This window comes from Loxodonta africana, chromosome 16, assembly GCF_030014295.1.
Source record: "Loxodonta africana isolate mLoxAfr1 chromosome 16, mLoxAfr1.hap2, whole genome shotgun sequence".
In the NCBI taxonomy this organism is placed as follows: domain Eukaryota; kingdom Metazoa; phylum Chordata; class Mammalia; order Proboscidea; family Elephantidae; genus Loxodonta; species Loxodonta africana.
Window position 1 is genome coordinate 67821772 of NC_087357.1, and position 14539 is coordinate 67836310.

The 14539-nt window shown below is 52.2% G+C and overlaps 1 protein-coding gene across 1 annotated transcript in view; it reads left to right on the forward strand.

The window, feature by feature from the left end:
* Nucleotides 1-14539, forward strand: part of COL13A1 (collagen type XIII alpha 1 chain) — a 95978-nt gene that overhangs the window by 27187 nt on the left and 54252 nt on the right. Inside the window, exons 10-13 of the mRNA XM_064269655.1 lie at nt 627-653; nt 8816-8923; nt 12017-12043; nt 12869-12904. Of these exons, the coding sequence (XP_064125725.1) occupies nt 627-653; nt 8816-8923; nt 12017-12043; nt 12869-12904 (198 nt within the window). The remainder of the gene's footprint in view (nt 1-626; nt 654-8815; nt 8924-12016; nt 12044-12868; nt 12905-14539) is intronic.

Genomic DNA, 14539 nt, shown 5'->3' on the forward strand with positions numbered 1-14539 from the left:
CCCTTTTCAGCCTCTTTCTCTGCCCCGCCTCTGCCACCCCGACAGTGGCCACTGACCCCACCTCCATAGCCTCTAGGATTTTGAGGTGTGAGTTTATAACATTGGCCTGACCTTGGTCCTCATACTTTCTCTGTCTCATTAAATTTCTGATAAAGATTCTACTGGGCTTGCCCCTGAGCAGATGGTACTGGGGCTTGACACCCCCAGCTCAGACAGGAATCTTCCACAGCCTACCTAGGTGTCTACTGTTCCCATCCAGCGGCTCCTGTTCAGGGCTATTGAGGGGACCCACCCGGAGGATAGAACTTCCCGGAAAAATACCTCCAGCAAGGCCTGGAGCATAACTCCTGCCTCTGCCATCATGGCAAGTGGTATATGATGGAGCGCTACCTCAGGTTCCGTGGGATCACCTCCAGGCAGGCCCTGGAGGTTGTCTTCCTGCTGCCACCCAAGAGCAAGAGAGGGAATTAGTTCTCCTGCCTCAGAGAGATCAGACCAGGAGCAGAGCTGGGCTGGCAGGTGATGAGCATGTGTGATGCGTCAGTAAGTCCTGAGGGTGCCCCCGAGAGACAGCCGCCTGCCAACAAGTGCCTAACACCCTCCTCTTCCCTCCCTTTCTTCCGCAGGGTCAATGTGGAGAGTACCCACACCGGGTAAGTGAACCCCTGAAACTGAGCAGGGCCCTTTGCTCCATCCCTGGGGCACAGCACCCAGCTCAGCCCCGTCTCCCTGGATCCCCAGCACCTAACAGAGCTTGGAGGAAGCAGGCTTAGCAATCCAGAACTAGCCAGGAGGTGTCCATGGGGGTGGTGGGTTGTCTAGCCGACAGCTGGCTGGGCTGTCTCCCTGGGAGCGAGCCTTGTGGGTCAGTATGTGTGCTGTGTGCCACCAGCCTCAGTGTCTGTGTTCCCCGGCCTGTGTGCGGCCGGGCTGCCTAGCCAGTCTTGAGTGCCTGTGGGTGTGTGCCTGGCTGCGGGCCTCCATGCAGCGCCTTCTCCATGTGGCCATGTGGCTTGGGCAAGTCTGTGTGTCTGACCTCCTACCCACCCAGCATGTGTCTGAGGCTGTGTGTCTGTGCCTGGCTGCCTGCCCTTCCAATAGGAGGGACTTTAGGGTTAGTCATTGCTTCAGATGGCCCAAACCTCAATGGTGGAGATAATTGGGGCTGACTATATATATTCAAGGGTAGTGATACAGCCTCGACTTTGCCTCTTTAAGAAAAGAGGCAGCACTTCTCCAGGCAGGGCAGAGGGTGGAGGGGGATGGTTGCAGAGATGGCCCTCCACCCCTCCGTCCCCACCTGCTCCTTCCTTTTCCTTCCTTTTACAGAGCCCAAAAAACTGCTGCCATCCTGTTAGGGGTCCTCAAACTTGTGTACCTTCAGCAGGGCCATTCTGGGGCTGGCGGAGGGAAAGGTGTACATGCCTCCTCGGGCGGGGCCCCTGTGAGCTGGGACCAGAAATGCCCGTTGTTCTGCAGCCTCAGAGCTGAGCAGTCAGGGGAGGGAGGACGGGCATCTTCAGGTGTCCATTCCTCTGTCCTGGGCCTCATTTGTGCCCAGATACACATGCACAGTGGGGCTCCTAGGAGCAGTTAGAGATCCAGACTCAGAGTCAGCCTGACCCAGGAAGGCCACCAGGAGGGCCTGGCTAGCAGGGTCCAGCCTCTGTCCAGCTACTCAGGAGGCTGGACAGCTTGCCAGATGCTGACCCTGGGTTCCTGGGCCAGGGAGAGGCCTCGGTGGGGCCTGGAACATGGGAAGCTGGGCTGAGGTTGAAGCCAAGGCTGAGCTGGACCGGGCTGGGCCTGGGCAGGGGGCACAAGTGCCGGCAGCAGCACAGACAAAGCCAGCCAGTTGAAGGCATGTGCTCCAGGGATGCAGGGGCCCTGGTGTTCCGGCCAGCATGATCCAGCTACAATAATAGAAGGTCAGCTGTGTTTATTTGGAACGATGGGCTCACAGGATTGTTATGCTACCCGAAAGAAAGACAACATCCCCGGCACAAAAAATACAACTGTAGACGCTTTGGCCGTGTGTCATCTGTCCTGAGCGAATCCTTGGGGTCGGGGAGGACACTCTACCCCTCAGCCCAACAGAAGAAGCAGGAGGAGGCAGTGGTGGAAGGCACCAGAAGCTCCCTGGGCAGTCTGGGGAACAAGTCTAGTGGCGGTGAGAGTGCACGTGGGGTGCCAGCTGATGGGTGGGGCAAGAGCAGCCCACACCCTCTATTTAGAAGAGACTAGAAAAGCAGGGGGTTCTAGGGTAGGTGGTCTTCAGGCATGGCCATGGTGGCTGTCTCCAGGGCCTGGTAAGGGATCCAGCCAGCAGCACCCCCAGGGTAGGTTGGGAGAGGGGAGGGGTGGGTAGCTGGGGTGGAGCCCCCTGGGTGGGGAAAGGAGAGCAGTGCCTGTGGCCTCCAGGTACTCACTCTCCCCCGTTGCCCTGTCTCTGTCACCACCACCCCCTCCCCAACCAGGAGCACCTAAGCAGCACTGTCTCAGCTCTGCGCTCCAACCAGATAATTACCCTGAAGGTTTGTAGGCTCCGGATGAGCTCTGGGCCCCTCTCTGCCGAGAGGCCTCCTGGACACGAAGCCCAGCGTTGCACACCTCGGGCCCTGGCGGTGGCGGGTGGGGTTGGTCCCTGGGGCTCTGTGTGCAGAGCTGCCTGCCTTCGAGGGCAGCTGACTTGGAAAGACTGTCACTGGATGTGTTCTCAGCCCAGGTGGCCCTGGTTCTTAACAGCCAGCCCGGGGGCCTGGTGTGAGTTAAAACGCTTTCAAAAGCAAGTGGTTGATTACATGGGATCTGTTTTCACTTGGGTTCTAACTGCTTCCTAAAGCCACAGCTTGCTCCGTTTCAAAGGGCAGAGGGATGGGAAGTAGCAAGAATTTCCAGAAATGAAAATCACATTAGATAATGTGATTGCAAGTTGCCTGCCTCCTCCCCGCTCCCCAAAATATGTGGTTGAACATTCAGAGACATCTTTGCTCAGCCTCTATTTTCCAAGCCCTCCAGCCCCAGAACAAGAGGCCTCAGTAGAACTTAGCTTGTGCTCACACTGGCCACACCCTCATGGGCTTGGGCCCCCGGAGCCAGGCTCGGCATGGCCTTTGGCCATCCTCACCAGATTTGCTGACACCAGCCCTTCTTGTTCAACCAAAAAAAGAACCCAGAGGTCGCCACACACCAGCCTGCCTTCAAGTGCCAGTTTAGCTGGCCCTGCAGCTCCCTAGCCAGAGGCTCCGAGTCGGCCGTCCTCAGCCCAGCAGCCCCAGCTCCCAACCCGGGTGGGCGGGTGGGCAGTGCAATGTTGGGCCGTGGGTCAGGGGGGCTCTCGGGCCCAGTGTGGCTGCGGAAGGCGGCCCAGCCAAGGAGGGCCACTCTCCCAGTCAGATGGGGCTTGCTGGCAGACACCTGGAGGAGAGGCAGGCCGAGGGGCCACTGTTCTGTGTGCCCTCTCCTTCCGGAGGCTAGCTGTGCCAGCCAATGGCAACCTCGTGAGAGTGCCCCTCCGTGCCTCCCCTCCTCATGGTTCATGCTCGCTAATCTCTTTCTCTCTTCCTCTCCTCCCATCCATCTTGGCTACCCTGCCTTCCTGGCGACTTTCGACATCCTTCTGACCACCTGCGATCTTTGGCCTCTGCCCTCTGGCCTTCCAACTCGTCTTTCTCCTCAGCTGCTGCCTCTCCTCAATTCAGTGCGGCTGGCTCCGCCCTCAGTCATAAAAAGGCGGACCTTCCAGGTAGACACTTCAATTTACCCAGACATGGTGTGGCTTCCCCAAGGGGTTCGGCAAGCCTTTGGGCCCTGGCAGGCCAGCTGAGTCTATAGACGAAGCCAGAACTTCACTCTGGTTAAACAAAAACCAAACCCATTGCTGTCAAGTTGATTCTGACTCATAGCAACCCTATAGGACGAAGTAGAACTGCCCCACAGGGCTTTCAAGGAGTGCCTGGTGGATTTGAACTGCCAACCTTTTGCTTAGCAGACAAACTCTTAACCACTACCAGGGTTTCATCACTCTGGTTGGGTTACATTAAATTAGACAAAAATGGACTCAGAAATGCTATAGACCACGGAGCCCAACACCCAGGCCCCAGGAGACCCACAGCCACTACCATGACCGTTACTGTTCCTAACAGCCGCCACATTTATCGCCAGGGAGTGTGTTCCGCATTTGCATGCCTGATTTTATTATTTCATTCTCTCAATAGTTTTATGAGTTAGGCATAACCAACCTTATTTTACAGATGAGGAAATCAAGGCTCAGAGAGAATAAGTGAGCTGCCCAAGGTCACACAGCCAGTAAACTGCAGTGCAGGGGTTTGCACCCAGCTTCTGTGTCTCTTACTTGTGTGATTTGGGGCAAGTTAATCCATCTTTCTGTGCCTCGGCTTCCTCATCTGTAAAAACATAAAAACATAGGTTGCCATAATACTGCATAGGGCTGTTGCTGCATATGGGAGGCGCTTAGAACAGTGCCTGGCACAGATTAAGTGCTATATATAACGTCGGCAGCCATTACTGCTGTTAGGCATATTTTGGAGACTAAGAAATTGAGGCTCAGAGAAGTGAGTTGGTTTGCCCAAGGTTGCACAAAATAGCAAGAGGCAGAGCTGGAACTGGCAAGCCAGGTCTTCTGACCCCACATCCAGGGCCCTCTTGGTTGAACCTGCATCCTTTTTGTGCTGAGAAGTGCAGGATTGGTCCCTGTTTTGAAAAAGCTTGGCATCTGATCCCCGGTAACCTGATTCTGAGGAAGAAGGGAATTTGTAGAGGGAATGTAGTCCACAACCAGCTGGGGTAATCATCCTGAGCAAAAACTGCTTCCTCCTCCAGCCAGGGAGGCTGGGGGAGGACAAGGTCATGAAGAGCAAGCAACCTTAACCCCTGCTGTCCAAGGAATCTCAGACCCAGGGATCCAGGCATGGTTCCAGGCTGTCACCTGCCCGTAACCTTCTTATGTGGCCCAGGGAGTAACCCCAGGACCACGGATGTAGGGAGTGGCAGAGTTCTGAGATGCTCTCTGAAAGCCTGGCAGCAGGCTTAGCAGCCACCATCCACCTAGCCCAGGAGCAGTCAGAAGCCCAGGGCCCTGATGGAACACAGCTGAGAAGCCACTCCAGCGAACAGCTGAGAATAGAGAAGGACGTGTGAGGTGTGGTACCCGAGCCCAGGGGCTGCACGTTCTGTTACGTTGGCCAAATCCTCGACAGTCTCTGGGCAGTCTGAGCCCTCACCCAAGCAGGCCCGCCCCCACTACCACCCAGCCCTGCCCAGATCAGACCCGAGAACGTGCTCTCAAAGTGGCCATTCGCCTAGACACCAACAGCTACCTTAGGGCTTTGGCTGTACTATCTGCCCTTGCTGGGCTCCAGGCCATATTGCAAGAATCCTTTATGGATTATCTCATGTAGCCCTCACACCAGCCACCCTGCGGTGGACGTGCCGCCATCATCATCCCCACTTAAAAAAAAAAGAAAAACCAAAGCTATTGCCATAGAATCGGTTCTGACTCACGGTGACTCCGTGTGTTGCAGAGTAGAACTGTTCTCCACAGAGTTTTCACGGCTGTGACCTTTTAGAAGCAGATCACCAGGCCTTTCTTCTGAGGCGCTCCCGGGTGGGTTCAAACCCTTTTGGTTAGTAGCTGAGCACTTAACCCTTTGGGCCACCAGGAATTCCTGTTGCCACCTTACAGATGAAGAGATTGAGAGGCCCCGGACTCCATCCAGGCCACTACATTTTGCTGCCTCCTTTCCCAAGAGCAAGGGGTGGGAGAACCAGAGCAATCAGTGCTGCCTGGACCTGGTTTCCAAAGCAGAGGACAAGAAAAGGGGTCCCAGCCAACCTACTGCGGGGTCAGCCTGGAGAGTAAGGGTTTTGTGTTGTCAGCCATCTTGGGTCATAAAAAGGCTTGTCCACTTCCTATCAATAAACGGATATTGATTCTACAGGTTCTGTGAGATGCTTAAACGTTGGGTCTAACGTTAGTTGGAAGAAGAAACTATATGGGAGATGATGTACTTAGCAGATGGTGTTAGAGGTCATTTCTAAAGTACAGAAGGTTCAACTGTGAGCACTTTTTGCTGGGGGCTTATTTGGGATGAAGAGAGCCCTGGTGGTGCAGTGGTTAAGCACTCAGTTGCTAACCAAAAGGTTGGCAGTTCGAACCCGCTAGCCACTCCATGGAAGAAAAAGGTAGCAGTCTGCCTACATAAAGATTTACAGCCTTGAAAACCCTATGGGGCAGCTCTACTCTGTCCTGTGGGGTCACTATGAGTTGGAATCAACTCGAAGGCAGTGGGTTTGGTTTGGGGTTGGTATTTGGAAGGAAGAGGAACTGAGTCTGGAGTTCTGAGTTTGGGCCCTAGCTTACCCTGAATTCTCCATTTGACCTCGGTCAGGGAGCCCAACTCCTCTGAGCCTCGATTTTCTCTTCTGTAAAATAGAACTTGTGTTGTAGGGAAGATTCTAGAATTTCCAAGTCAGGAAGGGCCTTAGGGGTTTGTCTTAGACCAGGCACCTCCCTGGCCCTGTGAATTGTTGTTGTTGTTAGTTGCTGTCGAGTTGTCTCCGCCTCATGGCAAATCCATATGTCTCAGAGCAGAGCTGTGCTCCATAGGGTTTTCAAGGCTGCAACCTTTCGGAAGCGGATTACCAGGCCTGTCTTCCGAGGTGCCTCTGGGTGGGTTCAAACAGCCAACCTTTTGGCTAGTAGTTGAGCACTTAACTGTTGGCACGAGCCAAGGGCTCCTCCCTATGAACCACCCCTTGCCAAAAATGCAGGGATGCTGTGTAAGAGTATAAAGCAGGGCACCAATGCAAAGGATTCTTAGGGTGCTCAGAGAACTCAACGGGCTTAATCAGACTTATTCTGGCTGAAAAGAAGGCTGTGCTGGTCCCCTCTTGAAGCTTGAGTTTTCATGAAGCTTCCCTGGTTCAGGAGAGGCACCATCAGAGCGGCCCCTAGGACTTATCAACAGCCAACATGAAGCTAGGTGGTGGGAGGGCGAGGGGGAGCTGGAGGCAGGGGACCCACCAAAGCAATTTCTGCACCTGCCTCCTCTACTGTGGATGCTCTGAGCCCTAACACGGCTTTTCAGAGGGTGCAGCAGGATGAGGCCCAGGCCCCCAAGTGTCACTGTTGGGTGCATTACCCTAGGACATTCCAGCCAAGATATGGTGCAAACAGGTGTTGCTGAGATCTTACATTTCTCGTTCCGAGGTTGTGCACTCCTGTTTGCCTCCCACGTCCCACAACAGATCTTCCATTTGCTCCCTTTTTCACATGGGAAAGCAAGAGACCCCAAGTATTGCAGTCACTTGCTGAGATCACTCTGAGAAGAGTGGGCTGGAACTCCAGGACCCCACCTCCTCCTGCATCCCAGCCTAGAGCTCTCTCACCTGCCAGGCTGTTCTGCTTTGACCCATCTACAGGAGTGGGCCCCTTCCCACCAGGTTGTCTCTGGAGCTATCATTTAGAAAATAGCATAATGACAATTAAAAGAATGGCCAAAGTAGGTTTTCATCTGCCTAGATCTAGAAAGGCATTCCTGGGTAGTGTAAACTGTTAATGTATTCAGCTGCTAACCAAAAGGTTGGAGGTTCAAATCCACCCAGAGATGCCTCAGAAGCAGGGCCTGGCGATCTACTTCCCAAAAGTCAGCCATAGACAACCCTATGAAGCATAGTTCTACTCTGATGCACACAGGGTCACCGTGAATCAGAATCAACTTGACGGCCACTGCTAAAAAGACCTAGAAAGACTCTGGCTTGCCCAGCCCCAGTATCTGGGGTTGTATGGGCCAGGCTCTCTCCTCTCCCTAAAGGAACACAATGCTGCCCCTATCTTGTGGGGCTCTCGGTCCCTCCTGGGCACAGGCCTGGTGGCAAAGGTTGGGCTCTAAGCAGCTGGTTAAGGAGTCAGGGTAGGGCTAGAGAAGAATAATAGCAGCCTTGTACAGGCATAAAACGCTTTCCGATCTCAAAACAATTTGAGCCAAGCCAAGGGTTGCAAACTCAGTTGCCCTCCGAGGCCGGGCAGATCACATAAGGGATAGAGCAGACTATGTGTAAGAAAGGGTAGGGAGGGTGAGGGTCAGGGCAGCTGGACAGCTCATGTCCTGTCTGGATGGGCAGCCACAACTCAGATCCTGCTGATCATTGCCCCCAGGGATGTGGGCCCAGAGGTACCAGGGATTCTAGCTCTTCATCGGAAGCCACCAATCCAAATGTTTACATGAAATCTCTTGCCCAATTGTTTAGTGAGCCACAGAAAATTGTGTGACCTCTGACCTAAGGACTTTGTCTGATCCTCTGGCAAGATAATCAAAGACAGCGAATAGCTGAGACAGGAAATCAGGAGCTATTGTTCCCATGCTATGGCTGAGAGGCCGGGGCTTAGAGAGATGTGACTGCCACACAGAGAGAGGGGCAAAGGCAGGCCCAGCCTTAGATGACCTGGGCTGGACTCCAGCCCCATGACCGGGCCCATACCAGGTTTGTGGTCCAGCTGGCGATCGTCTCTCTCACCCCTGCCTCTGCCATCCACAGCCATGCTGTGGCCCCAGTACCAGCCTCTGTACAGGAAGTCCTCTCTGGAAGCCCCTCCTCTTGGGGACCTAATGTCTTGGCTCTCTTCTCACTGCCACCAGCCCCTGCATGTAGTCACCACCATGCAGCAGTCACCACCATCACGTCACATCTCATCCCCAGTCACCAGAGCCTTCACCGGGTGCATGGCACTGGGGGGGAACTGGCCCACGACTCTGGGCGCCCTCTCTCTAACACTTGTCTCCATGAACCTCAGGGTGAACAGGGCCAGGCTGGCATCCAAGGCCCACCAGGACCACCAGGCCCCCCTGGACCAAGTGGACCTCTGGGGCACCCAGGACTGCCAGGGCCCATGGGGCCACCCGTAAGTATCTCTCTCCTTACCTACTGCCTCCTGTCCTTAAGGATTTGTCCTAAGAATTCTCTGGAGGCATCCAAAACTTGGATAACCGACAGGAACTTGAGTTCCTGCCAAATGGCAAAAACACCTTACTAGTCCACTGACCTAGTAGCCCATGCGAGGACCGGCCCATCCCTGTCACAGTTGTCTATTGAGCTCTGGCTCTGTAAGCACACGTTGCTGATACGTCCTCAACATCAGCCTTTGCCTCTCAGGGGAAATCACTAACCAGCTGCCCTTTCCCAGCTTCAGTAGAGAGGAGCTTGGAAAGAAAGTTCCTGAGGCCACTTTTGATGGTTGTCCCCTGACCCCTGGGCTTAGGAAAACCTGAGTCAGGTGTAGTAGGTCCTGAAGGACGTAGGCAAGGGGTCATCTGAGCACCTGGCGTCCCTAACAAGCGAACCTTACCTAGTGTGTGCAGGTTTTCACATTGTTGCCAGCCATTCCAGCCAAGCAGGATGCCTGGTCCACCGCAGCTATTGCCCAGCCTAGGGAGACCCTGCATTGAGCTTGGGGAAGGGGCCTCAGTGAGGCCAACCACGCATTCACCCCAGACAGAACACATGCAGGCTACGGGTCAAACTCAGTGGCAGCCCAGATCACCCATTTCCAAGCCCTGGCCAAGACCCTACTCTTTCTCAACCCAATTTAGTACAGCAAAGCACCAGGGCAAGAGAATAAATCCACAGGTGCCAGGATTCCTTTGGAAAAAATGGGTCTTCTACCAAGAAAGAGATGAGGCTAACTTTGTATGTTATTGGAGGGACAAAGGTTAAGGACAAAGTCTGTTTGCTTTTTAATATTTCCCCCCATGATAAAAAATAATGTTTTTCTTTCTCATTGCAAAAGTATTATATATTCATTGTGAAAAAAAAATTGGAAAACATGTAAAATTATCTATTTTTCCACATCCAGAGTCAACAATGGTTAGCATCTTGGAGATTCTGTCCATTTTTCTCTTTAGATGTATCTGCACATGAACATTTTCCAGGCTGGTAATGATCTGAATGGAATCCCTATGCAAACGGTTCACACACTCAGCTGCTAACCAAGAGATTGGTGGTTCAAGTCCATCCAGAGGCACCTTGGAAGAAAGGCCTGATGAACTACTTCCAAAACAGCAGCTCTACGCTGACACATATGGGGTCAGAGTCGACTCAGCAGAAACGGGTTAATGCCCTGAATAAAGTAACAGTTTTGTATCCTGCAGAGTTTATCACTTAATGTTGTAAAGCCAGCCCTTTCCTCTGTCAGGAAAGAGTCTTCCACGAGAGGGACCTCAGGGCTGTGGGGGCGGGGGCAGGGGAGCTCTGTTAGTGAGTCCCCTTCTGTGATATATATCCTTGTTTGTGCACATCTCTGGTTGTTACGTTGGGGTAGATTCCCAGAGGTGGAGTTTCTGGGTCAGGGAAGTCCCTGCCAAATAACCTTCAATGTGCATGGCCACATTGGAGATCGCTTGGCTTCACACCTGGGCCCCTGGGCTGCTGATCCTGAGACTCAGTGCAGGGGTCCCTCCGGAAGAGGGAACACCCTGGCCAACCAGGGCACCCAGCTGTGTGATGTTTGAAAGCCTAATTTGCTGGGAACCCGCCCTCCTGCCCAGCTTGACCCAGCCACAGATTTTAAATATTCCCGTGACTTCTTCCCGGGACCGCAGGGAGAGGGCTCAGACTCACTTCCATGGGTTTCTAGATAGGAAAGCAGAAAACCAGAAAGGAAGTGAAATTTAGGGCAAAGGAACTAAACCAAGCTGAGAAAACCAAAAAGCGTTCAAAATCAACTTCTTTGCTGACCGCCCTCCCCCAAATACAATGGATCCCGCTCACTGAGCCAAATTTAGGTGGTTTTCTTTGTTGTTTACAAAAAAAAAAAAAAAAAAAAAAACCAGAACACATGTTGTTTTTTTAATTTTTTTAAAAAGATTTCTTTTTTAGAGCAGTTTTAGATTCACAGAAATGTTGTCAAGAAAGCACAGAGTTCCCATTTACACAGCCCTCCAGTCTCTCCTACTAATGTCTTGAATTCTGTGGTACATTTGTTACAATCGATGAACCAATATTGGTACGTTATTATTAACTAAAGTCCATAGTTCCCATTGAGGGTCACTCTTTGTGTTGTACAGCCCTGAGGGTTTTGACAAATGCTTAATGTCATGTGTCGACGCAGTATATCACTCAGGATAGCTCCAGTGCCCTGAGAATGCCCTGTGGAAGCAGGTTTTTTAAATCAATTGCAATAGGGCCGGCTCAGGCACCTAGGTTTCCTCCAGCCCACACTGCTGCCTGCCCGACACCACAGCTTGCAGTGGTACCCACCCTCTCTCTCCTCTCCCTTGAGCTCCTGCAGGCAGGTCCCCCAGCCCACACAACCTCCCCACTGCTGGCTGCCTCAGTCACTGCACCCTGGGCAGGAAGATCTAAGACAGAGGAGACTGAAGGCTTTTCCGAAGGCAGCCAGGGCCAAAAGCAAAACCAGGGCTATGCCGGGAATGGTCGATTTTCTCGGCAGGGGTCCCAGGTAGGAGGTGGGTGGGTGCGGCTCTGAACCAAACCACACTGTCCATTTACCGTGATGCCCCTGACTATTTTTCAGTGGGCAACTCCAGTGGAGATTCCCGTGGCTCCAATAGGGCTGAAGAGGACACCAGGCTGTTGTCGCTATGGGCCCTCAGCAGGTCTCAGACACCCTTCCAGGGTCCTCTAGATCTGTTCTCTAGCTTGTCCATTCTGTCCTGGTCCCAACCGCATTAACTATCCAGGGCTACTCTTCTCCCAGCCTCCACTGTAAATACGAATGCTGTTGTTGGTGACTGTTGAGTTGATTCCTACTCATGGCGACCCCACGTGTGCAGAGTAGAACTGCTTATAGGGTTTTCAAGCCATGACCCGTCAGAAGCAGATTGCCAGCTTCCTCTGGATGGATTTGAACCACTAACCTTTTAGCTAGTAGTCAAATGCTTAACCATTTGCACCACGCAGAGACTCCATAAACACGATTAACCTCAGCCATTTGCAAGTGGAAACATCTCCCATCACCTTGTTCTTGCTTCCACAGGGCTTACCTGGGCCTCCTGGACCAAAGGTAAGGGCCTTGTGTTGAATAGGTGAGAGTGCTCCCTGCAGGAGAGAGGTGGCAGGCAGCACAGGGGGCTGCTGAGTAAGGAGCTGAGAGAGTCTCAGCTCAGAGATGGATCAAGCTTGACTTGGTTCCAAAACATCACCTGCCTCTTAGGGACTGATTTGCCTCCACAAAGATGGCATTTATTGTGTGCTCGGGCTGAGGCAGTGCTGTGGCTGGTATGAGCAGAGCAGTCTAGTTGCAAACTCAAGGCTGATGTGCAGGACATCGTCACAATGTTCTCATGAAACAGCGTTTCCTAGGGTGTCAGAACTGGGAGGCTCCTTCAGGGTCATCCAGTCTCTCATGAAACTTTACCAGAGCCCAAGATGTCACACAGGCTCTCCCTTTGAAGCTGGGGATTCTGGGACTCTGGGGAAGAGAAGCTGCAAAGGACAGATCCTGCCCAGCCATTTATAAGTGTTTATAAATTTTATAGATGTAGACACAGAGCCCTGGGGAAAAGGGACTTGTTCAAGGTCAGAGAGAGGGTCAGTAGTGGAACCAAAACTGACACTCAGGTCTCCTGGGCCTCTTTCAAGTTAGCTCTCTCCCCTCCTTCCCTCTGCCTCTGAAAAGCGGGGGCTTGTTTTGAGAAGTAGAACAGTCTCTGTTGGCTTCAGAGGGTTCGAGAGCTGTCATGCCGGGGAAGGCTGGAGTGGATGCTAAGGGACCAGGAGGGTTTGTAGTTGTTGGGAGGATGAGGGATACTTTGAGAGTAAGGGAATAGCACAAGTAAATTTTGGGATTGGGAATACCCCTCTAATGGTCTTTTCTTTGTCCCCCCAGGGAGACCCTGGGATCCAAGGCTATCACGGCCGGAAGGTAAGAAGGAGGTGGGAAGAGGACCCAGCTGCCCCTAATGGTAGCCCATGAGGGGCTTCACAGGGTTGAGACTTGACAATGCACAATGCCTTTTTGCACACACACTCCCCAGCGTGGCCCTCACATGCTTGGCCCAACTGGGGCTAGTATCTTCACTTTGAGGATGAAGAGGCTTAGAGGGGGCAAGGGCCTTGGGCAAGTCAGTGGCATAGCTGGGCCTCAGATCCAGAAGGATCTTCTCTCGCCAATCTGGGTGGCTGTGTCTGTTACTGACAGGGCCACTATCTGCCCCACCTGGGCAGAGCTCCATGCTGAGTATGGTAGAAATATGGAAAGGTCCCAGTCTGGATTCCTGCACAGATAACCCTGGTGAAGGCAGACTGCTAAAATGCTACCAGAGCAAAGTGCTCTGTGAATGCAGGGGGCAGAGAGGTTAATTCCAGGTTGGGAGGAGTTTGGGAAGTCTTCTAGAAGAAGATCGCCTGTGAGCTTAGCCTGAGAGATGGGTGAGTGCATCAGTTATCTATTGCTGAGCAACAAACCACCCCAAACTTACTGGCTTAAAACAGTGACTTATTTCTCATGACTCTGTGGATTGGCAATCTGGGTGGTTTTGCTGGTCTCACCTGGGCTCACTCATGCTGTTGTATCGGATGGTCTACGGAAAGACCTGAAGGACCAAAATGTCTTCATGCATGCGTGTAGTGGTTGGTGCTGGCTGTGGGCTGGGGCGCCTTCATTTTCCTCCCTGTGGCCTCTTATCCCCCAGGAGGCTAGACAGGCTTCCTTACAGCATAGTGGGCCCCAGGGCACAAGCACTCTTCAACGTGCCCACTTGCACCTGTCTTCTTTGTTCTTTGGCCAAAGCAAGTCACATGGCCAGGTCATGGGAGTCAGTGTGAAGGAGGAGTAGCAAACACTGTGGCTATTTTTTTTAATCTAAGTGGGCCTTCAACCAGCAAATTTGAAGGAAAGTAGCGTTTCAGATAAAGAAACTATTTGGGCAAAGGCCCAGAGGTGGTCATTGCAATAACTATACCAGTACTAGCTGCCGTCAAGTTGATTCCAACTCATGGCGACCTCATGTGTGTCAGAGTAGAACTGCTCCATACGGATTTTTTTGGGTTTTTTGTTGTTGTTGTTTTGAAGTCTTTCTGTCCACAGAGGTACCAAGGGCACTTCAACCTCAGGTTTGTTTGTTTGTTTGTATTTTAATTATTTTATTGTATTTTTGGTGAAAGTTTACAGAGCGAATTCGGGTCTCATGTAACAATTTCTGTACGTACTGTTCAGTGACATTGGTTACATTTTTCACAATGTGTCAGCATTCCCATTATTTCTATTTTGGTTGTTCTGTTTCCATTAATCTAGCTTCCCTCCCCGCTCCCCCCCTTACCTTCTCATCTTTACTTTTGAGTAAATATTGACTGTTTGGTCTCATATAGACGATTATTTAAAGGAGCACAGTACTCACAGGTGATACTGTTTATTTTATGAGCCAGGCTATTATTCGGCTGAAAGGTGACCTCCAGGAGTAGGTTAAGTTAAAAGTGTAAAAGGTCTCTCAGGGTCATAGTCTCAGGGGATCCTGTAATCTCTACCAGTATAGTAAGTCTGACCTTTTTGAGAAATTTG